Source organism: Pelophylax lessonae, assembly GCF_965119305.1.
Source record: "Pelophylax lessonae genome assembly, chromosome: 1".
NCBI lineage: Eukaryota > Metazoa > Chordata > Amphibia > Anura > Ranidae > Pelophylax > Pelophylax lessonae.
Window position 1 is genome coordinate 218733870 of NC_138768.1, and position 26938 is coordinate 218760807.

The following is a 26938-nucleotide window of genomic DNA, read 5'->3' on the forward strand; positions in this document are numbered from 1 at the left end:
GCCAGGATTAGAAGCCCACTGATGGTGGGCGGGAGGCGCCATGGCCCAACTGGTTTTGTGTATTGGCGGGGATAGACAGGGAGCAACGCTAGCTGATATCTCCCGCACCTTCCCCAACTCAAGATGGCCGCCGGCCTACTTCCGGTCACGGCGCCATTTTGAGAGCGTCACTTCCGCCGCGCCAATGGCGCGGCTGGTTGGCGTGCTGCACACGGAGGTCCCCAGTCCTCTGGGGCCCGGTGTGCGAGCCTTCACTGGAGGGGTGGCGGGCAGCCTCACCAGGACCTCCGGCTGGCTGCAAGTAAAAACCGCTCCTCTTAGGCTCTTCAATTACCTAGTCTGGCCTCAGGTGTAGGAAGGGGGTGCCCAGGGACGCCTGCCTTGGACAAGGGAGAAAAATAACAAACAGGGGATGAATGTCTTCTGCAGCTCATGCCTGTAGGACAGGAAACACAAGAACTGAGGGGCAGCCGGTGGGCGGCCATTTTAAACATATCTGTGCTTGTGTTTCCTGTAGGAGGAGGAGCCTATCTCTCATGTAACCTTCCTGGAGGATGACTTGGGAAAAAGAGACTTCAGACATCTCTAAGGGAGGTAATTTAAAACCAGACCAGGCCATTTCAGTAAGAGACTGAATTAACAATCTCTGGGATTGAGAGGCCAAGAATGACTCCTCAGATCCCCAGAAGTAGAAACCTCAGCCTGACCTTCTACTGGGTCATTTATAGCTACTTCTTCCATATCCTCTTCCCAATCCTAGACTGATTCAGGGGCTGGCTCAGGTGAGGGGGATATATCACGTTTTCTCCCTCCTTGAGATGCTGCAATCATGCCAGAAATTTTACCCTCAAGGCCGGCTAACTCCGATGCCAAATCGTCCTTAGTGATGTAGGCTGAAACAGAAGCACTAGATGTGGCTACTATGCCTGACAACCGTAATGGCTTAGATTGGCTTGTCGCCTCTGGCCCTTCAGGAGAGGCAAACACAGGAAGCACGGCTAGGATTTTCTAATCCAGACAGTGGCACCATAGTGCCCCTTCCGACAGTGCCCCCCCCCCCCCCTCACCCGACTCCTCTTTCGAGAGGACATTGCTCTAGGCAAGAAAACATGAGGTACTAACTTTAGTGTACTCAAGGCTTGTGCCAAGCTATACAGCTTATCACACACAGCACTGCTTATCCCCAAGTAACAGAACCTGTCTGTGCCTGTAAACATGCACCCACAGAGACTCTCGCACAAAGCTGCTGCTCTGCATTCACTCCAGTCTCTGACAGAAGCTCGCGCGATGGGAGCACCTCCTTAAAAGTCGCGCCATTTGCGCTTGTTACTGCGCATGTGCGCCGTGCTACATGCAAGTCCGCATCCACGTGCACGCCAATCGCCTCCTGACATGCCCCCTACCACCTCCACGTGCACACTTGTGCCTGTAAATAGCGAATATTCGCGCGCGAGTATGTTCCTTCACCACAGGGATGCCACTGAGGGTGTGCCCTAACCTAGAGCCACAGGGGGGGGGGGAACAGGCGGGCGCTTCTGTGCCCAGGCAAAAACCTGCACGCAAAGCATCAAGGGGTGAGAGCAGAGTGTAAGCAAACAAGGTATGCTTGGTCACAGCTGATACACCTACTGTCCCAGGTGGAGACCTAAACGTGGCACTCAGTATCTGTAACAGTGCATAAAAATATTTTTCACAAATATTTTTAAAGTGAGCTTACCATTCCCACCGCAGGATTCTGCTTATAACAAGAATCCAATCTTCACCCATCACGGTGGGTTTCTGTCACTTTTTGACCTTCAAGGACTGAGTCCCCTTGATTTTGAGGGGCCACTCACTTGGACCTGTAGAGCACCCTGCCAGAGCGCCTTTGGGGTTGGTCTTACCAAGGATCTGGATCCCAGGGTCCAGTGCCTAAAAAGGCCTCCTTTACCGAGGCTCAGGTACCATCTTTTTGGTCTTCCACTTTGGAATGGATCTGATTGCTAATCCCCTTAGATCAGAGATCTTAATCAGGGTTTGTAGCATAATCTTCTTCTTTGAAAAAAAACATAAAAACACGGAGAGATTCTCCAATCCGTGATCATCACCTTTAAAGACACTGGTGGCTCCCGGACTGGTGCAAATATTACCTGGCTGGACAGATGGTTTATGCAAGGCGCTGGCTGACGGCGGATGAGGAGGACTCTGCCACCATTCTGGAGGCAGCTCACCTTGGCTCTTACGAGAGTCTAAGTCTGGCTCTATATAGGGGATTGGGGTATGACCTCCCACATTGACCATGAAGGCTACTATTAGGGCGTGGGTCCAGGCCAGTAACTTGCATGTCCGAGTTATTTAGGGCTCTACCCCCTTGTGGATGAAACCCAAACTCCCCCACTTCTACAGACTGCCGGATCCCATGGTGTGGGCTATGAGGGGGTCAAGACCCTGGGGGACATTACATGTGAAGGAGATCTCCTGCCCTTTGACTGTTTGAAAACTAGACATGACTTGCCCAACTCCCACTTTTTCAGATATTTGCAGCTGCGCCTTGCCTACAGAAGTCAATTTGTGGACTCCAGCAGGGTGGAACCCCTGCTATAAGACCTGGAGCACTTGTTAAAAAGTGCTGACCTGCCCAAGACTTTGTCGACTGTATACAAAGACCTGTTTAAACTGACGCCTCCCAGTATTTCTAAGTGTAGAGATAAATGGACTGCAGAAGTTCCTGACTTCCAGGGAGAGGACTGGGATGACATGTGGACTAAATCTTTTAAGCATTTGGTGGCCGCCAGGGACAAACTGATACAGTTTAAATTTATCCATAGAATATACTACACTCTGGCTCGTTTAGCTAGAATTTATCCTACCTCCTCAGCTGAATGCTGGCGCTGCTCTGTCTCGCTCGCAGATGCAGCCCATGTTTTTTGGGACTGCATACAGATCAAGAGGTTCTGGACCACGGTGACCTCTTGTCTGACGGAGGTGCTGATGATCCCGATCCAGATGACTCTGAGAGTGTGCCTACTGGGCTTGGTGGAAGAGGTGGTGCCTTGTGTGGCACATAGGACTTTACTTACTATCCTCCTCTTCTATGCAAAGAAGGCCATCTTGTTGCACTGGAAAAAGGTGTGTCTCCCCCCCCCCCCTTTGCTATTCTGGAAAGGACTGGTGAACGCGATGTTGCCACTCTACGTCTTCAGGGGATGTCCAAAAAAGTTTGAAAAAGTGTGGCGGGCATGGATTGAATCGTCTGACACTGTGAGTTAATTCTCTAAACTAGGATCTTCAATGGTTTAGCTGTTTACCTGTTTATAAGTTAACATGGCCATGTATAGAATATTAACACCGAGAGAGACACATCTATGAACCATAGCTTTCTCTGGCCAATGTCTGGTTCGGTACTGAGATGCACTTAGTTCAGACCGTACACGGTGCCTAGCATCTTTTGTATTTTCTGTCAAAATGCTGGTAGTTTTTGGGAGAGGAGGGAGGTATCTGGTTAGAGAGTTGGTTTTAGTCTAGTTAGTCCTCCCCTATATGGGGCACCTCGCGGACTGGCTCCATGGGGAGGTTTCACAAGTTTGAGCATTGCATTTTGGTGTTCTTGTTTTTCTAATGTTTTCTGCTAAAATTCAATAAACATAATTAAAAAAAAAAAAAAAAAAGACACTGGTGAAAAAACTGAGGTACTTTCTGTATAGGAGGGGTTATATAGAGGGGGACTTCCTTTCTTAACTGGGTGCCAGTGTCCATTCACCTATAGGTGGCATATAACCCACATAGTATTGAACATGGCTGCTCTTTGTCCCGTGATGTACGATAGAGAAATAAGTATTTGATCCCCAAGCAAAACATGACTTAGAACTTGGTGGAGAAACCCTTGTTGGCAAGCACATAAATCTTGTACTTGGTTACCAGGTTTGCACACATCTCAGGAGGAATTTTGGTCCACTCTTTTTTACAGATCTTCTCTAAATCCTTAAGGTTACCTGGCTGTCTCCTGGCAACTCAAAGTTTCAACCCCCCTCCATAATTCTTTTAGATGATTAAGGTCTGGAGACTAACTAGGCCACTCCATGATCTTAATGTGCTTCTTCTTGAGCCACTCCTTTGTTGCCTTGGCGGCATGTTTTGGGTCATTGTCATACTGGAAGACCTATCCACGACCCATCTTCAGTGTTCTGGCTGAGGGAAGAAGGTTCTCATCCAAGATTTTACAATACATGGCCCAGTCCATTGGCCCCTCAATGCAGCAAAGTTAGCCTGTTCCTTTAGCAGAGAAACAAAGCATCATGTTTCCACTTCCATGCTTGACTATAGAGATGGTATTCTTAGGGTCATAGTCAGCATTTTTCTTTCCCCAAACACGAGTATAAGGTGAGTATGTATGTTTTTTTTTAGAAAGCCATACTTTTCTTTTGAGTTTTTTCCTTTTTTCACCTAGGGATCTGGCTACACACTTCCTGTATAGGGTGGCGACACTCTATAGAGGAGCAGCATAGCCACCCTTGCACCGGAGCATTGTCAAATTGTGGACACTGTAGCTTTAGATGGACTTCAAATAAGTGACTAATAAGTGACTAACAAACCTCCAGTTAACACTTCATAAGAAGTTAAACAACAGTTTTCCTCCTTTTGGGATAAAGGTTTTAAATAAATAAATAATAATAAAAAATTAAAAAAAAGGACCACTGTAGGTCCCCCTGCTAGTGTTAAAGCGGAACTAAACCATCCTATCCTTTTTAGCCAAGGAAGCTGTCATCTTAGCTTCCGTTTGATCTGCAACTGCCATGATGCTGCACATGTGATCAGTTATGACATTTGATGGTTTGATAGTTTGGTTGAGATTACAAGCAGATGTGACAGTTTTTCAACAGCATTCTCGACATACCGGGAATTTAACTATTTTTTCACACCGTTAAATCAATGGGTTTAGTTTCACTTTAATGTCCCAACCCTCTAACTGTCACTTTGTCTAGACAGCTTTTTCTGTTGAAGAACGTTTAAAAATAACAGACTAGACACCTGGATCACCAGGTGAAAATAAAGGAAAAAATACGGGGGGGGGGTTTAGATACACTTAATAATAAATAAACCTATAGTCAGTTTTGTAGAAATATACAGTATCTCACAAAAGTAAGTACACCCCTTACCATTTTGGTAAATATTATATTTTTTCATGTGACAACACTTAAGAAATGACACTTTGCTACAATGTAAAGTAGTGAGTGTACAGCTTATATACCAGTGTAAATTTGCTGTCCCCTCAAAATAACACACAGCCATTAATGTCTAAACTGCTGGCAACAAAAGTGAGAACACTCCCAAGTGAAAATGTCCAAATTGGGCCCAATTAGCCATTTTCCCTCCCTGCTGTCATGTGACACGTTAGTGTTACAAAGTCTCAGGTGTGAATGGGGAGCAGGTTTGTTAAATTTGGTGATATCGCTCTCATTCTCTCTTACTGGTCACTGGAAGTTCAACGTGGCACCTCATGGCAAAGAACTCTTGAGGATCTGAAAAAAAGAATTGCTGCTCTAAATAAAGGTGGCCTAGGCTATAAGAAGATTGCCAAGACCCTAAAACTGAGCTGCAGCACAGTGGCCAAGACCATGCAGCGGTTTAACAGTACAGGTTCTACTCAGAACAGGCCTCGCCATGGTCAACCAAAGAAGTTGAGTGCATGTGCTCAGCGTCCTATTGAGAGGTTGTCTTTTGGAAATAGACATACGAGTGCTGCCAGCATTGCTGCAGAGGTTGAAGGGGTGGGGTAAGCCTGTCAGTGCTCACACCATAGGCCGCACACTGCATCCAATTGGTCTGCATGGCTGTCATCACAGAAAGAAGCCTCTTCTTCTAAAGATGATTCACAAGAAAGCCCACAGTTTGCCGAAGACAAGCAGAATAAGGACATGGATTACTGGAACCATGTGCTGTGGTCTGATGAGACTAAGATAAACTTATTTGGTTCACATTATGACAAGCGTGTGTGGTAGCAACCAGGTGAGGAAGACAAAGACAAGTGTGTCTTGCCTACAGTCAAGCATGGTGGTGGGAGTGTCATGGTCTGGGGCTGCATGAGTGCTGCCGGCACTGGGGAGCTACAGTTCATTGAGGGAACCATGAATGCCAACATGTACTGTGACATACTGAAGCAGAGCATGATCTGCTTTGGAGACTGTCCACAGGGCAGTATTTCAACATGATAATGACCCCAAACTAGGGCTGAACGATAGTCGATGTGATATCGACTATCGTTCTGCAGGCATGGGCGATATTCATATCGCCGAAGACACGATATTCAGGCATTAGGCAGGGAGAAGTCGGGACTCGGGGGGAGGAGGAGGACTCACAGTGATTACATCCGTCCCAGACTTCCCTCCCAGCTCTGCCTCTAGTATCCAGCCGACCATTACTCTGCCCTGCTCCGCCCATTGTCTCTCCTGGCTGCATCGGGGGTGGGATCAGGCTGTAATGTTTTGTAAATAGATTCAATGGAGAGACAATGGGCGGAGCAGGGCGGAGTAATGGTCGGCTGTTGATTAAGAGGCAGAGCTGGGAGGGCTGGCGTGCGGGACGGATTGCATGGCGGCGGAGAGGCTACAGTGTTTGCAGCAGGAGAGGGGGGGAGAGACGCCCGGAGCATGGCAGAGGAGCACCGCGGGACAAAGGCTGCTACCGACACTTCACTCAGCCCGCTTCCTCTACACTCCGGCTCCGACACAAGGCTCGGGCTGTCTGGGCGGGAGAAGTTCTACGAGTGTGGTGGATCCCCTGGCAGAAAGCTGAGCTCTACTAACTGATCCCTCCTCCGGAGACTGTCTCGGAGAAATATCGCGATATATATAGTTAAAAACGAAATATCACAATATACTTTTTTCCCCAATATCGTGCAGCCCTATCCCAAACACACCTCCAAGACGACCACAGCCTTGCTAAAGAAGCTGAGAGTAAAGGACTTGCCAAGCATGTCTCCAGACATAAACCCTATTGAGCATCTATGGGGCATCCTCAAACGGAAGGTGGAGGAGCTCAAGATCTCTAACAAAGAGGTTAAAATATGGGTATTTGGCGCTGCCTATATGAAATATTGTCATATGGGTCACAACGTGATATATGTGGATATAAATGAAAGTGTCTGTGCAAGTGTCAGTATGCACAATTTAAATAAATAAATAAACCCACATATAAAAATACAGAAAAATAAAATCAACATGTACAAAATGGGTAATATATCCCAGTGATAAAAAATGTGCAATCCAGTAAAATATATGTGAAACGTTTAAATAAATAATATAAGCAATATAAAGTGACAAGTGACAGATAGTGCTAAATCATGTGCAATAGGTAGAGGATAATTGCACTGGGAAAAATCGCAATAAATGCAATATTGTGCAAAAAAATAGTGTATAGTAGCTAGCAAAATATATAGCATAAATAATATATGATAGCTAGCTTAAAAAAAAAAAAAAATAATTATATATATATATATATATATATATATATATATATATTGAGAATGCCAATCAGCAGTGTTAAAAACTCTGATCAAGAAGTGGAAAACGAGGGGTTCTGTTGAAACCAAACCACGGTCAGGTAGGCCAACTAAAATTTCAGCCACAACTGCCAGGAAAATTGTTTGGGATGCAAAGAAAAACCAACAAATAACTTCAGGTGTAATACAGGACTCTCTGAAAACATGAGGTTTGGCTGTTTCAAGATGCACAATAAGGAGGCACTTGAAGAAAGATGTGCTGCTTGGTCGAGTCCCCAGAAGAAAGACATAACTACACAAAATGCTACAAAAGTATCCCGCTTACAATACGCCAAACAGCACAGGAACAAGCCTCAAACCTTCTGCCACAAAGTCATTTGGAGTGATGAGACCAAAATTGAGCTTTTTGGCCACAACCATAAACGCTACATTTGGAGAGGAGTCAACAAGGCCTATGATGAAAGGTTCACCATTCCTACTCTGAAACACGGAGGTGGGTCGCTGATATTTTGGGGATGTGTGAGCTACAAAGGCACAGGGAATTTGGTCAGAATTGATGGCAACATGAATGCAGTATGTTAACAAAAAATACTGGAGGAAAATTTGCATTTATCAGCCTGGAAGCTGCGCATGGGACGTACTTGGACATTCCAACATGGCAATGATCCTAAACACAAGGCCAAGTTGACCTGTTATTGGCTACAGCAGAATAAAGTGAAGGTTCTGGAGTGGCCATCTCAGTCTCCCGACCTCAATATCATTGAGCCACTCTGGGGGGGGATCTCAAACGTGAAGTTCATGCAAGACAGCCCAAGAATTTACAGGAACTGGAGGCTTTTTGCCAGGAAGAATGGGCAGCTTTACCATCTGAGAAGATAAAGAGCCTCATTCACAAATACCACAAAACACTTCAAGCTGTCAAAGGGGGCAATACACGGTATTAAGAACTGGGGTATGAAAATGTTTGATCAGGGTAATTTGGGTAGTTTCTGTTGTCATTATGATTTAAAAAGTGTAAACACAGTTGATTGATAATAAATGGCTTCAGCCAAACACTAACCATGAGTGAAAGAAAAGTGTTGCGTTATCATTCATATTCTATGAAAAATGGCCAAGAAATCATAAATTCTGCCAGGGTATGAACACTTATGAGCACAATTGTATAATAAAAAATAATAATATATGAAAAAACAAATAATACATATCAGTGAAAGAATACAGTGAAATAAAATAAGCGCTAAAAATTTCAAAAGTTCATAAACAATGTCCTTAATATTCCTAAAAATTCCCAAACGGAATCCAATAAAGTGCAGAAAAGTGCATCAATTCTGTGTAGCAAATCTTCTGTGAGTAAATGCGTGCCAAAACACCCTGTGTGCTTCTTTCACCAATCACCCCAAACTGACTCACCAGATGGAGTGGCTGGTAAAGTTATAAACCAGCTAGTGCATCTTTTTTATATAATATATCCAGCATACCGGTCCACAATCCTCTATCTGTTGTCCCCGTTATACAGGCACTCTCACGGGAGTAAATAAGGATGCACCATGTTTTGGGAGGAACGATGAGCCAACATAGCGTAATCCCATAACAAATTCACTCGTTTATTAAAAGTACATAAAACCCACATTTGTCAAGTGCCTTCCCAACACTAAGGATTTGAGTGTGTGTATTACAATCTGCTCCTCGCCTCCGGCTATCACTAACAAAGCCGCGAGCGCGAGTCGGGCATGCGCAGCAGTGTCCAGCGTCCTAGTGGGTGGGACTAGGATGCTGGACACTGCTGTTTTAGCCCTCGTTCCCATTATCTGAACTCGCATATCAGTCCGACTTCGGGACTGACTTGAAAGACATCTGTGCAGGTTATTGAAATTGCCCCTGAAGTCACCAAAAGTAGTGCAGGAACTACTTTTGGAAATCGGTGCGGTGCTGCAAAGTAGGAGTCACTCTGATTGGGATGCTCCTTTTGCCGGCAATAGGCTGTGATTTGACCTGTGAATCCCACCGATGTAAACGGGGGCTTACTGTCAAGGCTTAATTGAACAAGCTGAAGTTAGAAGCTGATTGGCCACCATGCACAGCTGTACCAGCTCTTGCACTCTCCAGTTTTAGTAGATTCCCCCCCCCCCCCCCATTGTGTTATAGCACTGCGATAAATCAGAGCAGGACTGTACATGTAGGGTCCAGGGACACATTCCTGGGCAGACTGCTATGCATTCTATGTTATAATAATACTGGACTGTACATGTAGGGTTCAGGGACACGTATCTGGGCAGACTGCTATGTATTCTATGATATAATAATACTGGGCTGTACATGCAGGGTCCAGGGACACATACTGGGCAGACTGCTATGTATTCTATGATATAATAATACTGGACTGTACATGTAGGGTCCAGGGACACATACCTGGGAAGACTGCTATGTATTCTATGATATAATAATACTGGGCTGTACATGTAGGGTCCAGGGACACATACTGGGCAGACTGCTATGTATTCTATGTTATAATAATACTGGGCTGTATATGTAGGGTCCAGGGACACACACTGGGAAGACTGCTATGTATTCTATGATATAATAATACTGGGCTGTACAGGTAGGGTCCAGGGACACATTCCTGGGCAGACTGCTATGTATTCTATGTTATAATAATACTGGGCTGTATATGTAGGGTCCAGGGACACATATCTGGGCAGACTGCTATGTATTCTATGTTATAATAATGGTGGGATGTACATTTAGGGTCCAGGGACACATACTGGGCAGACTGCTATGTATTCTATGTTATAATAATACTGGACTGTACATGTAGGGTCCAGGGACACACACTGGGAAGACTGCTATGTATTCTATGATATAATAATACTGGGCTGTATATGTAGGGTCCAGGGACACGTATCTGGGCATACTGCTATGTATTCTATGATATAATAATACTGGGCTGTATATGTAGGGTCCAGGGACACACACTGGGAAGACTGCTATGTATTCTATGATATAATAATACTGGGCTGTATATGTAGGGTCCAGGGACACGTATCTGGGCATACTGCTATGTACTCCATGTTATAATAATACTGGACCTTACATGTAGGGTCCAGGGACACACACAGACCTCCATTCATAATACAGTGTCTCCTATTGTCATACAACACTCTCACCTTTTCACTGGCCGCACCTCACAGATGACTCCACCCACTGCCGAGCCGGCGAATGACTTCCGGTTCATTAGTGGAGCTGCGTGGGGAAGGAAGCGCCTGTTACCATAGAGACGGGCTCCTGCACAGGAAGTGTACTTTGCTCTCAATGGACTTCCGGGGCAGACTGCTACACACAACAAATGGTCTTGTGATTGGAGATCAGATGAGGATGCGGACGTTGTACGCTGTGTGACCCGAAGTGTGCGGGGCTCAGGCCCAATCCCCAGACTAGAGGCATCCTGGCATGTCCTATGTAATCCTTTATAACTATGGTTTGTAGACAGACTTCACCTGTCACTTGATACGTGCCAGGACTCTGCTACTGGAATGGTCAACCTACTGTCTATGGTGTGGAGGAAGATCCTACGGAAGAGATGGGTTCTGGGGGTTGTCTTTGGACTTTCTCTCATTTATTTCCTCACCAGCACGTTCAAGCAGGTGGGTGGGGATTTTATTATAAGAGCTCCACTCCAAACTGATATCTCATTCCTGGCTGCTCTCTATTTATAATGCACCTTACATTGTGTACCTTCACATTAGTCCCTGTCCCAAGGAGCTTACAATCTAATGTCCCTATCTCACATACACACATTGCACAAGCACAGGGAGAGCCTGCAAACTCCATGCAGTTAGTGTACTTGCTGCGATTCCAATTGGCGACCCCAGTGCTGCAAACACAATGAATCCGCTTCCCACCATCTCTTCCTGGAATGTTCACCCCCTTTGGGCTTATTCACATGTGGCCATACTGCTGCTGCTCTGTAACGCAATCTACAGTGGATTGCTTTTTCGAGGCATTTAGCAGGTTGTAAGAAGGCAAAATGTTGCCTGCTCACCACCTGATTTAACCCTAAAAATGCTAACCTTCAACTAGAATGGGTCATGTCACGCTTGCGGCAAACAATATACTGTATATGTCTTGCCACAGTCCTGAGCAGCTGCATGCCTTAGTTTAGGTAAGCTGGAGGGCGATAAAACTACAGGTCAGCTGCCTGCTTTTACCCTCATTTCTCTGTGAATAAATCCTCTAGCAGAATCCACTGCTTCTGATGTTTTGGGTTACCCCCCATCAGGGCTGCCGCTAGAAATACTGGGGCCCCATACAGCCTACCTGACAGGGCCCCCCTTCCACCGAAAGTATTAGGGATGCACCGAATGTTCGGTGGCCGAAAATAGAAAAAATAGCACTTTCGGTGTTCGGCCGAATACGTCAAAAGGCCGAATAATTTTGTGCCGAACAATAGGGCTGAACGATAGTCGATATGATATCGACTATCGTTCTGTGGCCGTAGGCGATATTCATATCGCCGAGGTCACGATATTTACATAGGCAGGGGGAAGGGACTCGGAGGAGGACTCACAGACTTCCGTGATGCCGGGACACTTCAGCGGTGAGCATACATTACATTACTCACTCGTGCACTGCAGCCTGCCCCACACATTCAGTGAGTCTTACTCTCCTCCCTAGTTTTTTCAATGGCACATTCAGGGAGCCAATCACGCCGTGATTAGCTGCACAGCGAACCAATCACGCGTGCCTGCACACCTGATTGGTTCCGCTGTGCCGCTACTCACGGCGTGATTGGCTTCCTGTATGGACCATTGAAAAAACTAGGGAGGAGAGTAAGACTCACTGAATGTGTGGGGCGGGCTGCAGTGCACGAGTGAGTAATGCATGTATGCGGCTGTGCTCCTTTCCAGGCTCCTACTAGTCCACCTCCAGCCTCCTACTACCACCACTATGAGAGACTGTCTGTCACTGTATAATCTGATCGAGTCCACACTGACACTGACTGACTGTCACTGAGTAATTGATGTTACCACATTAACCCTGACCTGCCCAGTGCCCTGTATCTGCAATTAAAATTTACAAGGCTGCCTGCATGCTTCCTGATTTCCATTCCCAGCATCCTTCCCAATCCCTACAGTGTCACTAACATTAACCCTATGGTACAAGGCTGCAGTGTGCACTGAATCCCATTCCCTACAGTAACATTTAGAGAGAGAGAGAGACATGAGAGGACAAGAGAGAGAGAGAGACATGAGAGGACAAGAGAGAGAGAGTGAGAGGACGAGAGAGAGAGAGAGAGACACGAGAGGACAAGAGAGAGGACAAAAAATTGGCAAAATAAATGGAAAAAATGCGAAACACCGCGTTCGGTATTCGGCCTTCGGCCAAACATTTCATTATTATTCGGCTTCGGCCAAGAATTTAATTTCGGTGCATCCCTAGAAAATATCAAAATTATATTATCACCCCCTCCCCCAATCCCTCTTCCTAGCAGAAATCCCTCACAATCACCCCTCACAGCGCAACCCCCCAAATCCTTCCACAAATTCACAACCCCATCCCTGTACAGTGTGCAGGGGTCAGGAATACGTTCAGGAGAATGCTAGATACAGAATGCAGGGTTCTGGAGTGCATTATGCACAGGGTTCAGGAGAGTGCTAGATAGAGAGTAGTGCCTTACTAAGCTGACCAAGATTTCCCATAGATGCAAATGTTAGACAGGGAGCAGTGCCATACCAAGTTAACCAAGATTCTCCATTGAGGCCAATGTTAAAAATCGGGAGTAGTGCCATACCAAGCTGTACATAGTAGCGAATGTATGTAAATGCCTCTGTACTGCACCTCTTCCCAGCTGCTACAACCTCTGCAACACACACACACCTCTCCTCTGCCCTCATCTTCCCCAAAGGTCCCCCATCTTCCACATAATTACCTTTCTAAAATACCTTTCTGTTTCTGGCTGCCATATCTTCCTTCTCCTTCTTCCCTATGCACGTGTTGCTTGACACAGGGGGTGGGTCTGAGTAGCAGTTCCGCCCATTACCGACATCACAGCATGAATTTGTCAGGTGCAGTCTCTCATTGTGGCTGCATAGTGCACACCCAGCTGGTTTGTTAGCCAATCCCTGGCTGTTCTAAATGTTCCCACTGCTGCAGGTCCTTCTGAGCTAGAAGGTAACATTTATTACCAGAATTATGCCGGACAAAGCCTCTGTACAGCGGGACAGTCCTGCCCAGGTTGGGAGGTATGCTGTCATCCTACCGATCTTCCTGCTGTCCGGCCCCCCCTATGTGTCGGGGCCCCATACAGGAGTACTGGCTGTAGCCCCCTGATGGCGACCCTGCCCCCCATGCTTCTTCCATATTGTTACCACAAATCCCTCCTGCTGACCTTCTCATCACCTCAGTATCTAGTAATGATGTATGGTGGTCGGCAGGAGGAACTGAGAGCTGGGGGGGGGAGGGAGAGCCAGGAGATCAGCACTCCTGAAGTGTTTCTCCGGATTGGAGCAGGAAAAGTAAATATTCAGCCTCTTGCACACTGTACCGATGTATGAGCATAGACATTCCTGGCAGAATAAAACCCAAGTATGCACACCCAAGCAGGAAGCATGGCATTTGCATGTATTCGTGAGTATACAAGCAAAAATAATGACTGGCAACTCAGATTTCTGTTTTTTGTTTTTTTTTATCATTATGCAGTGCATGTTTACATGCCTGTATGTACAGGCGCATTTTTTTTTTCCCTTAACCTTAAATGAGGACGTGTGTTCCAGTGTATATTTGATGCGTTTTATCGCGGTCCAGTACAGTAAAAATTCAGCATGTTCCACTTTTTTTTTTTTCTGGAATTGACTGCACTAGTGTGAACTATGCCATTGGAAACCAAATAACCTGCCATCAATGCGTTTTTGATACAGAAAAAATGCACAGGACTGCATTTAGTATGAACTGGCTCCTAATATAATTTTTAATCTATAGTTTTCTTTAAATGAACCTCGCTATACCATGAAAGTTCTTGTTCAGGCTTTTTAATATAAAAGGTGATAACCCTCTAATTCTGCAGTTTACCAATCCTTAGATGTGGTTGCATTAATTTTTCTTTTTTCCCCCCTCTGTGTTTTTCCCTGGTGATTTGGCCAGTAACACACTACCTATATTATACAGACACCAATCTCATCTCTTTAACTGCAAGAGAGCTTTTCCGTTGAAACACAACCGACTTACTGGCTGGATCCCCAGAAGAAATAGAAGGAAGAACGCCTAAAAAGGAAACTTATATAACCATCACATATAAGAATTGGTAAGCTGCAATATAATAGAAGAAAAATTGTTCTCACATGGATACTTGTGACTATAGCTGGACTTGCAAGACACAACATGAGACCTATACGCAACTAATTTTCTATAAAATTTCACATGTATACAGGGATCAGGAGTGCGTTGCGCTCAGAATGCAGGGTTCACTAGTGCATTACGTTTAGAATGAAGGTTCACCAGTGCGTTATCCTCAGAATGCAGGGTCAAGGGGTAAGTTACCCTCAGAATGCAGGGTTATAGAGCAGAGTTTCGCCCAAAAGTGGAACTTCCGCTCTAAGTACTCCTAACCCCCTTGACATGCCACATTTGGCATGTCATTTTTTTGGGGGGGTGCAGGTACCTGGTTTTGACACTTTTCCCTCGGAGCGTTACGGCACCCCGAGCAGAAGTTCTCCTCTCCCCCCTGCAATTTTCTGGGACACGCCAGAGGTGGCTGAAGATTGCCGGGCAATCAAAATGCGCAGCGTGACTCACGCATGTGCAGTGCACACCTGCTGGTGAAGCTGCAAGCTGTCGCAGCCGGGTGCCCACATTAGTGATGCCGGCGCCACCGAGTGAAAAGGAAGAGGATAGAGGCTTCGGCAGCCACATCGCTGGATCTTGGGACAGGTGAGTGTGTGTTTATTAAAAGTCATCAGCTACACTTTTTGTAGCTGCAGACTTTTATTGAACGCAGAAAAGGCTTGAACACTGCTTTAGGGAGTGCGTTGCACTCGGAACGCAGGGTTCTCTAGTGCGTTGCGCTCGTGAGTGCAGGGCTCAGTAGTGCGTTGCGCTCGTGAGTGCAGGGCTCAGTAGTGCGTTGCGCTCGTGAGTGCAGGGCTCAGGAGTGCGTTGCGCTCGTGAGTGCAGGGCTCAGGAGTGCGTTGCGCTCGTGAGTGCAGGGCTCAGGAGTGCGTTGCGCTCGTGAGTGCAGGGCTCAGGAGTGCGTTGCGCTCGTGAGTGCAGGGCTCAGGAGTGCGTTGCGCTCGTGAGTGCAGGGCTCAGGAGTGCGTTGCGCTCGTGAGTGCAGGGCTCAGGAGTGCGTTGCGCTCGTGAGTGCAGGGCTCAGGAGTGCGTTGCGCTCGTGAGTGCAGGGCTCAGGAGTGCGTTGCGCTCGTGAGTGCAGGGCTCAGGAGTGCGTTGCGCTCGTGAGTGCAGGGCTCAGGAGTGCGTTGCGCTCGTGAGTGCAGGGCTCAGGAGTGCGTTGCGCTCGTGAGTGCAGGGCTCAGGAGTGCGTTGCGCTCGTGAGTGCAGGGCTCAGGAGTGCGTTGCGCTCGTGAGTGCAGGGCTCAGGAGTGCGTTGCGCTCGTGAGTGCAGGGCTCAGGAGTGCGTTGCGCTCGTGAGTGCAGGGCTCAGGAGTGCGTTGCGCTCGTGAGTGCAGGGCTCAGGAGTGCGTTGCGCTCGTGAGTGCAGGGCTCAGGAGTGCGTTGCGCTCGTGAGTGCAGGGCTCAGGAGTGCGTTGCGCTCGTGAGTGCAGGGCTCAGGAGTGCGTTGCGCTCGTGAGTGCAGGGCTCAGGAGTGCGTTGCGCTCGTGAGTGCAGGGCTCAGGAGTGCGTTGCGCTCGTGAGTGCAGGGCTCAGGAGTGCGTTGCGCTCAGGAGTGCAGGGCTCAGGAGTGCGTTGCGCTCGGGGGGGAGGGATTTGCTAGACCTAGCAACCAATCCTAACTCCTCCTCCCCCACCCCTTCCCCCCTCAGCTGTGCTGCCTCCCGCTGTTCAGCTAACAGCTGCGGAGGAGGGTAAGGAGGAGGGAGAAAGTGACTGAAGGTGAGGCGGAGGAGGCTGGCGGCAGAGAGCAGGACTGGCACCTAGAAGTAGAAGGCGGGGTCAGCGACATAGACTACAGACAGAGGTCATGCAATAACCTGTGCAGTGCCTCATGTTTGAATACAAATAGAAACTGCTGATACAGGAATTTGAAGCTTTCCTCTACTACAGGATGTACTTACAGGCAGCAAATGACACCATGAAGCTACATCATCAAATCACATCGTATGCAGGTGAACAACACAAGGTGCAGGTAGGAAGGTAACAGTGATACACATATGGACAACCTGCTGTTCATTCTACAATATTCTGACAACTGTATGTAAATCCTGTTATTCTATAAATACTGCGGTAAGTCAGACCAGAGCTGTATAATCAGGGTCCAGTAATGCATACATGGGTGGACTGCTATTCATAGTACAGTTATGAAGACTATCCAATGCCTCCTATTGTTATAGTATAATGGGCTGTACATGGAGGGAGCAGTGACGCACAAGGGCAGACCGATCCTATTTTACACCCAAGATAAATAAGGGGTGGTGTGAGATGCAATTAAAAACTAGCAAATAGAATAATACTATATTTGAGAAGTCAGCAACTATCTCTAAATTGTTACACTAAACACTTCAAAAGGGAAGAGGGATAGCATATTCATGCTCCAACTTCAGTCTATATACAAAATGGATGCCCTTGGGGTTATAGTGGAAAATTAGTCAGAAAATAAAGCGGAAGTAAACCGCTGCTTGCACAAAAACAAAAAAGTAAAAAATCCCTGGCAGTGGCATAATGTGCTAGTATACATTGCATACAAGCAAATTATGAAATACTTAGAATAAAGCCCCCCAGTGGCATGCTGTCTCCCCCTGACAGGGCTTCAATTTTCCCAGGTTTTCCTTCTGGGTTTGCTGGCTCCAGGCTGTATGAGTGGCCGGGGCTGTGATCATGTCACTCCCGCACATCACCGGCTCCATGCAGTGTGAATATCTCCTAAATGCCACAAGTTTGAGATCACTCCTGTACCTACAGGTAAGCCTTATTCTAGGCTTACCCATAGGTAAAACTTAAAAAAAATAACTTTACTACCTCTTTAAGTCCTGCTAGATCATTTCATACTGGCCCCTTTTGCAGGTATAGTTAAGTAAAACATTACAAAATAGGTGCCTATACTGTTTTAATATCCAGTAATGCACTGTATCACCCTGCTCTGCACATGCTCATTTGCTCTCCATTTTTTGGCATTGTTGGCATTGTGCCTAGAATCAGAGCCACTAGAGGTCGATCTGCTGACAGCCTAAAGATTTACTGCTGCTCGGTGGCTCTGGTCTTTAGCAAAATGGCAGCTTTTTTGCAGTGACTCACATAAATCTAGGTGGTCTATCCTTCCAATTTGATAGAAGTCCCTGTTGTCAGGGGTAACAAATATGGCCTGTCAAATTGTGGTTCAAATTTCTTTCTGATGTGTCATATCGACACCACCACCCAATCACCTGGTTTGATCCTGTGGAAACCTGAAACATAATCTGGGTTAGGAATAGAGCTTTATGAACACCTTCTACGTGCCTTGTTTATAGTTCTTTGCAAATTTCGAATATATTCTAGTAGATTAGAGCGAGAAGCCTGTAACTGTTGAAGAAAGTATAGCGCTGTTTTGGTTGATTCTCCCAGGAAAAAAAAACAACCAAGTTGTTGCTTAGGAGTAGTTTGTACAGAATATAGAGCTATTGGTAAAGCTTCTACCCATTCCTTCCAGGTTTCTGCTTCAATTTTTGCACATCAGTTTTTCAAAATTCCATAAAGCCTGGTTGGTGGTCAGGGATATGACAGGTTTGCTGTATATTAAAGGAGATGTACAGCCAAAGCTTGTTTTGGTGAGCCCCTGAGAGCCTGAGCCGGCCGCTCCCCGCCCCTCCACAGCCCAGCTCTCCAATTAGCAAGGAGGAGGCAGAGCAGAGATCTTTGTCGGCAGCTCCTTGCTTTGGGAGCTGTCAGAACTGAGTGATTGGCGGTGTTCGATTGCTCGATTCTCAGTGTAGAGGTGCTGGGGGACAGATACAGCATTGGACAGATGCTGCATCCACCTAGGTAAGTATGAATGGGGGGGATAAAAAAAGAATCCCATACATCTTTTAAGTGTATCCATGACCTTTTTCATTACCTCTCCTGTAAAGTAGGTATCACATCACTCTCAGTAGTTTCAGGAGCTCCATATCTGCAAACTACGTTCCTCTGAATTTTCTTTGCTGTTGTTTTTGCATTGGCGTTAGCCATCGTTCAGGCCTCAGGCCAACCTAAGAACATGTCAAAGCAAACTAAAGCATACTACTAGGCATTACTAGGAGTGTAGTCTATTTGAATTCTTTGAAAAGGGAAACCTGGCTTAGGAGACTGTTTTTGGGGAACTTGGACAGACCTTCCCACTAATTACAGAACACATGTGAGACATTAACAGCAAAACATTTGCTGCAAATTTACTAAATCCAGATTCTATCCAATAGCAGTAAGGAGGCGTCACTAATGTATTTTTGGTGAGGTGACTGATGTCATGTGCCAGTTATGAGAAAACAACGTATAAATGCCTGGGTAGACACCACTTGTTCTCAGTGCTCCCCAGGCCCTGCTCATTTTGAACCATTTATCTTTCTCATCATCAGATGCCTGTTTTAGCAACTGAATAAAAGGGGAACTTCACCAACCAAAAGGGGAACTTTGCCGCAATATAAAATTTCCCCCCTCTCCCCTGTAGCCTCTTAGGACACAATACAGGTCCCAGGAGACTGTGGGGCATCATTTACAGGGCTCAGCCTTGGCTCGTGCATGCATACAGAGCAGCTAGCTGTGAAGCCACAAGGAGTCGCAGTTGATTTTCCACAGTTAAGATGCTGGCGCTTGGACCCGAAGACAGGTTGTGTGAGGACATTGCTGGATCCTGCGACAGGTAAATGTGTGTGTGTTTTTTTTTTTTTTTTTTTTAAGTCAGCACCTACATTAATTTCAGCTGCAGATTTTTACATTTTAGTTTAGAGGGTGAAGATCCTCTTTAAGGTTTTTTGATCCGACTTCTCTTGCTTAAGGGTATTTTTCCCTGCTACCCGGGTGACCCCTAAAGTGGATGTAACTTCAGGTGTCATAAGGGCAGCATCCTTAGCTGCTTGTTCTGGTAATGCATTTTACTCCTGGCTGTCATGTCACTTCTGGTTTTTCAAATGGCTGCTCTCTGTTTTGCATGTCTCACCGGTTTCCCAGCGCTACTCAAAAAATTCTGTACTATTCATATGGGCCAAAAATTACGAGCTGTTCCAAAAGCACATCTGTTGTCTGTATAAATGTTTCCTGTAATGCAGATGCTGGAGTAAAGGTTGGGCACTATAGGAGTATAGGAGTGTCGCCCTCTAATATGTTGATAATTGGCTCTTAAATTATCCACCATGAAATATGGTATTTGCCCACTCTTATCTGAATTATTTTCAATTGAAAACAAGGGTATATTGGCTTGAGATTTAATAGGCCAAACACTGCTTCTTTCACCTGAGTGATCTGACCTTTCATCCCCTCCTTTTAAGCCAAGCTCTATGAGGACTGTCTAATATGCTGGAGATGGGCTTCTGATTTTCCTTTTATCATCCCTGGGGTACAATCCAGTAGGCCTACATCAGATTTCCTGGAGACTCATAAATCAGTGGGTATCACTTCTAGTTCTGGTGGGAAAGGCAGAATTGAGACTTGGATTAAAAGTACTCCGCAGGCAGAATTTAAAACTTCTTCCGACAGGCTACTGGTTAAAAGTTAGCACAGTTTGCCCACTACCTAATTTATTGGTAGGGGAAACTATCACCATAGAGACTATTTCCATTTGCCCAGTCTTAGTTTAAGTGGCTTGGAAATCAGTAGAGGTTCAATTTGGGACTACGCAAGAGATACATTTTTCTGATAATAATTCTGTAGGCAAATCGCCTGTATTAAAAACAGACCAGGTCTGCGGAAATGTCTTCTAAACAGGTTTTTTTCCCCAGGAAAGGAGAGTTCTTGTAGTAATACTTTTTTTCTGGCCTCAGGGCCATTATCCCTTTTATTAAACATAATTGACACTGGCTTACCATTTTCCCATACCTGTTCCCCAGTCTTATCATGAATCTAATAAATGCCACTAACTGAAGCTTCTTGTACAGCACATTATACCATTTTCTTGTACAATTTTCCGTTAGATTGCCCAAAACCATATAATATGATGTCAAGCCTAAACACTTTTTTAATTTGTATGCAATCAGGCAGGTCCTTGTACTACATAGTTGAAGTTAAATCTGAAGGAAATTGAATAGGAACATTGTGTAATGTATGGTCAGCTTAAACTGTTTTGCATAGGCGACCTTTTTTTTATTTTTTTATTTATTTTTTTTATTTTATTCCAGTTGTCCTCATTTAGGATATTAGCCAAATACAGCTCAGTATGGTGATTTGACGCATTAAAACAGGGCTGGGGAACCTACAGTTCGGGGGCCGTATGCGGCCCACAGTCATCTGGTCCGGCCCCCTGTACAGCTGAGTCTGTGTCTCTCAGCTGATCTGTCAGAACGGAGCCGATGCTTCCTGTATAGTTCCTGCTCAATTATGACAGTCTGAGTGAGTCACAGGTGGAGTGATATCAAATGCACTCCGCCTGTGACCAATACAGGAAACATCACCTCTTCCTCCAGCGTGGCGCTGCTACACTTCTCCTAGCCAGCATTTCCCGCCAGTAGCACACACACAGCAGTACCAGCCAGAGCCAGCAGTACCAGCCAGAGCCAGCAGTACCAGCCAGAGCCAGCAGTACCAGCCAGAGCCAGCAGTACAAGCCAGAACCAGCAGTACTCACAGCAGTACCACCCAGAAACAGCCAGAGCCAGCAGTACTCACAACAGTACCAGCCAGAGCCAGCAGTATCCACAGCAGAACCAGCAGTACCAGCCAGAGCCAGCAGTACCCACAGCGGTACCAGCCAGAGCCAGCAATACTCGCAACAGTACCAGCCAGAGCCAGCAATACCCGCAGCAGAGCCAGCAGTACCCACAGCAGTACCAGCCAGAGCCAGCAGTACCCACAGCGGTACAAGCCAGAGCCAGCAGTACCCACAGCGGTACCAGCCAGAGCCAGCAGTACCCACAGCGTTACCAGCCAGAGCCAGCAGTACCCACAGCGTTACCAGCCAGAGCCAGCAGTACCCACAGCGTTACCAGCCAGAGCCAGCAGTACCCACAGCGGTACCAGCCAGAGCCAGCAATACCCACAGCAGAACCAGCAGTACCCACAGCAGAGCTAGCAGTACCAGCCAGAGCCAGCAGTACCTACAGCACAGTACCAGCCAGAGCCAGCAGTACCAACAGCGGTACCAGCCAGAGCCAGCAGTACCCACAGTGGTACCAGCCAGAACCAGCAATACCCACAGCAGAACCAGCAGTACACACAGCAGTACCAGCCAGAGCCAACAGTACCCACAGCAGAGCCAGCAGTACCCACAGAAGTACCAGCCAGAGCCAGCAGTACCCACAGAAGTACCAGCCAGAGCCAGCAGTACCCACAGCAGTACCTACAGCACAGTACCAGCCAGCAGTACCAGCCTGAGCCAGCAGTACCACCCAGAGCCAGCAGTACTCGCAACAGTACCAGCCAGAACCAGCAGTACCCACAGAGGTACCCAGCCAGAGCCAGCAGTACCCACAGCAGAACCAGCAGTACCCATAGCAGTATCCACAGCAGAACCAGCAGTACCCACAGCAATACCAGCCAGCAGTACCCGCCTGAGCCAGCAGTACCCGCCTGAGCCAGCAGTACCAGCCAACAGTACCCACAGCACAGTACCAGCCAGCAGTACCAGCCTGAGCCAGAAGTACCCACAGCACAGTACCAGCCTGAGCCAGAAGTACCCACAGCAGTACCAGCCTGAGCCAGCAGTACCAGCCAGCAGTACCCACAGCACAGTGCAAGCCAGCAGTACCAGCCTGAGCCAGACGAACCCACAGCAGTACCAGCCAGCTGTACCCACCAGCAGTACCAGCCAGCTATACCCACCAGCAGTACCCGCCAATAGTTCTTTTCAAAACTTACCACCACAAAAAGTCCACTGCGCTCCAGACTGACCGATGCAAACCTGGAAAACCAGTTGCGATTAGCAACATCATCAATACCAGCTAACATCACACACCTCACCAAAGAGAAGCAGTTGCAGCCATCACATTAGGGAAGAGTTAATTAAATGTTTGACCAAATATAACAGGCTAATTTTTAAGTTGATGATTTTGTACGGCCCCCAAATGATTTTATAAATACATAAATGGCTCTTGGCAGAAAAAAGGTTCCCCACCCCTGCATTAAAACCTCTGCGCTGTACAATATTGGCTGTTGCATATAATCTAGATCTTGTGTTTTTATGGACGGACCTCCTAAAGCCAAACAGGCAGGGTGGTGTTGTACAGCATCTTTTGGTCAAACATAATAAATGTGAGCTTTACTTTTATTAAACACTCCCATCAGGCTAGTTTCATTTGCTAATTTAGCCATGGGCAAGCTATTCTACTATGTTCCTTTGCTGCACAGTACAGGGCCATAATTGTACAGAAAATGTATACCTGTAAATTAAAAACTTCCTTCATATTTTAAAGGCCTGGCTGTACTTTTTTTGGCCACGTCACCCATTCCCATGTCCACTCTTGGCATTTTCTGACCATTAATTCCCTTAAGTCAATGCCTATAATGACTTGCCTGTATTTTTGCTTGTGCCTATATACCCTCCTGCCTCTAGAACAAATAGTACAGCATATATCTGCAGGTTTACAAGCGTAGCTTCCACTTATTCATGTGAATAGAAGGGGTTTATGACAATTTGACAAAGCAGATCCTCCTCGTCTCTTCGTGGGTTTTATTCTGACCCTACCATGTAGCTCTAGCCTAGGCAGCCCTATATGGCTAACATAAAGAATTGCAGAGCTCTATCCCTGACAGCATTTAGTAGAGATGCACCGAAATTTCGTCAGCCGAAACATATCGGCTGAAAATTGGTGTTTTCAGCATTTTGGCGATAGAGAAAAAAGTTCAGACAATGATGCCAAAAACACACGCAATTTTGTCCCGATTTTACTGTGCTTATGGTGTGTTTTTTAGGCCATGTGACCCAAAAACCGCATCAAAAACGTAAAAGGGGTGCGCTGTTAAAGCATTCTTGCTGCGTTTTCAATGCATTTCAGCGGAAGCGCAACAAGCCAGTGTGAAAACATACATGGAATTTTTAAAGGGATGCATTTTTTTTTTTTTTTTTTTAGCTTTACTTGCACTAAAGGTGCTATAATGGCTGACAATAAATTCATATTCATTTAAATTCATGATATTAAAAAGTCGAATATAATACAATTCTATTTAAAAAATATATATGTCATTTTCGGTTTCCGCCAAGTGCATCCAGAAGTTTCGGCATCAAAAGTTTCATTAGGTGCGTAGTATTTAGTGGTCTGCGTTCCTGATGGTCCCTATCAAGGCACGGCTCTCTGGCTTGTAAAAACGTTGTGGATATTTCTCGATGAGACACTGAAAATATAACTGCAATTGCATGGAGACAGATAAACAGAAAAAAGAATAAGATTTGCCAAATGATCTGTTCTGATCATTTTATTTTATACATCTTCTTTTATACCGAAGATAAAAAAATGGGGCGCTGTGAGATGTTATTAAAAATAAGCAAATCGGATAATACCATATTTCAGAAGTCAGCAGCTATCACTAAACGTTGTGAAAAGCAGTATTAAACCCAAAAACAAACATTTATTATATTGCAGTTTATCAATTTTTAGATGTGATGGCTGCATTTGTTTTCAGTTTGTGGTGTGAACTGATCCTAAAACAGTACACTTAGCTAAACATTTGCTTGTTCATTAACAGCCCTAGTAATCTTGTTGCTCTGCTGCATCTAGCACATACTGTATATAGACTACATACTGTATATGTCATTTATGACTGAGAATCTTAGTCCCTGTGGGACCAAAGATGTACTTTACAAAATAGGACTGTTTTTTTTACAGGTTGATAGTGGCCGTTGTAACTGCTCAAACATTTTTTGTGACTTTAATGTTGCTTTAAATTGAAAGTAAAAAAGAGGAATTGCTCTTAAATATTTTTAATTTGATCACTTCATTATCTCACTTTTGAGGATGGCCATTACTTAACATATGGTTTATTCTCTCCCTGCCATATGCATGATTCAGTTCATGATTCTTTATTGCATTCTGCAAAGTACCCCCAATCTCCCAAGTGCAGCAATTTAAATATGCTTTACTATTTATCCTTCTGTTTTTCACATTAAGGCCTTTCTCTTCCGTTCATTGATGGACACAGCTCTCTATATTCAGAACCATAGGGTTATATTGCCCCCTACAGGAGTAGGACTCTAGGCAGTAAAAATACTTGGCTATGCCTATGGGCAGTTCTAGGTGGTATACATCCCCTTCTCTGCTATAGGCCTTCAGTTTTTTTCTGCCTAGTAAGGACCTAGTTCCCTGGCAGGATCCCTGGTCATTTGTATTTACCTGGCCTTTTTTTTTCCTGTTTTTTTACATTCAACTGCTGGACGGGGTGATGGGCTGGATCTCTAGATCCAGTGGTTCCCCAGTCTGGCCAGCATGCGCAGACCAGAGCTCTGCGCTGGGTCAGCCGCGACATAGCCCCACTGGATGTGGGTTGGCCTGCGAGTTAAACGCCTCACAAGGTCGAGGTCGCATACGACCAGGTCTTGGCCCGAGTCGCAGCATTCCTCTTGCCTGACAACCCCCCCCCCCCCATTTCTATGCTGAGGAGGTTCTGTCTGGTTTGGTGCCCCCCCTGGTTCTGGGTATGGAGGGTAAGATGTCCCCCCCTCTCCCCCTTGATGTGGTTTGGGGTGGGCGCGGGCCCCTCCCTGGGACGATCGGACCTAGGGGTCCCTCTCTCTGGTGTAGTGCAGTGGGTTGGCGGATAGTAGGGGATGGTGGGCTGCACTGTACCGGTGGGGGGGGGGAGCGGGGGGGGGGCACGCCACTAGCGGACAGACTTCATGGCTAAGGGTGCGCTAGCCACTGATGGTGGTCCTGTTCCCGGATTCCCCCTCTCCATGGTGGCTGTTGCCTGAGCTCCAGGGATTCCTCCTGGGAGGCTCGTGGATGCCCTGTGTGGTGGTCGGCGCCATTACTTTGGGGCCTTGGTGAATCTTGGCCGGCGGCCATGATGTAGTCCGGCTGCCATGTTTGGCTGTCGGAGCAGCGGCCATGACAGGGGAGCCTCTGTGTGGTGATTTTGGCTGTGGGAGCTCCTCCTCTTCCCCAGATGTTGACTCGTGGGTTTCTTTTTCCCCCTGGATGCGGCTCCTGGATACTGGCTATCTCTGGTGCAGACCGGTGCTACTATGGTGGGGTCCCTCCTTCTCAGGTTGTGGGGTGCTCTGATTTCAGGTGCCCCTGTGGTGATGCAGGTGCAGTGGGGGAGTCCCATAGCGGTGCTGGCCACATTTTGTGGTGGGTTCCTTTTTTACCTTATGGAGGTGCGGGAGCATGTTTCCCCACCTGAAACCCTCTTGGAGGCGGCAGGTCCCTCGGGGTCCCAGCCCCCCTTTAATGCGCTCACTGCGGTCCTGGAGTCCTTTGTTTCCTGGGTGGAGGTGGCCTTTAGGCGGCGAGCTAGCAAACTGTCTCCCCCGTCCTCGCCTGTCTCGTCAGATCCTGGTTCTGCCACCGCGGATGTGGCCGACCCTGCGGGGTTTGTAGCCACGCTTCCTGACCTATCAGATAGGATTATTCCTCCATACCGGTAGCTGCACACGGAAAGGCGCTAGTTGACGCACTGATTACAGTGCGGAGACTTTAATTATGGAGGATGCGGCGGAGTTGGCTGTTAGCACCCACAAGCCATCTCGCACGGCAAAAGTGTTTCCTTCTCTCTCCTATTTTGAAAAGTTTGTATATAAAAATTGGGAGTGCCCAAAACGCTCGTTTGTGGTTCCTAAACGCTTTGCAATGAGGTACCCCTTTCAAGAGTGACTGTCCCACCAGTGGTGGATCCCTCCAGGTTGAACAAGGCAACCATGATTCGGGTAGAGGAATCTCTGGCTTTTAAGGATCTGGCTGACGGGAAGGCGCAGTCTGTGGCCTGCAAGTCTGAGGCCGGTCCTGGCCATTGCCTTGGTGTTGCAAACAATAGCTATGTGGGCTAAACTTTTGTGCCTTAATCTTTAGGGTGAACAGATTCCCCCCTGCCCTTGTTGACTTGGTGGACCAATTGGTCAAGGGGCTGCAGTTTGTGATGCCTCCTTTGGACGCGGCTTCCCTGATTTCTAAGCTATCTGTTTCGGCAGTGGTGCTTAGGCGTGTATTGTGCCTTAAGTGTTGGTCTGCGGACCAGACTTCT

General features: G+C 46.7%; 1 protein-coding gene across 1 annotated transcript in view; it reads left to right on the forward strand.

Annotated features, from left to right (window-relative positions):
- The first annotated feature begins 10923 nt into the window (after positions 1–10923).
- The window catches only part of SPRING1 (SREBF pathway regulator in golgi 1), a 56993-nt gene continuing 40978 nt past the window's right edge, over positions 10924–26938 (forward strand). The window contains exon 1 of the mRNA XM_082274234.1: positions 10924–11118. Within this exon, the coding sequence (XP_082130360.1) occupies positions 11008–11118 (111 nt within the window). The 5' untranslated portion in view covers positions 10924–11007. The remainder of the gene's footprint in view (positions 11119–26938) is intronic.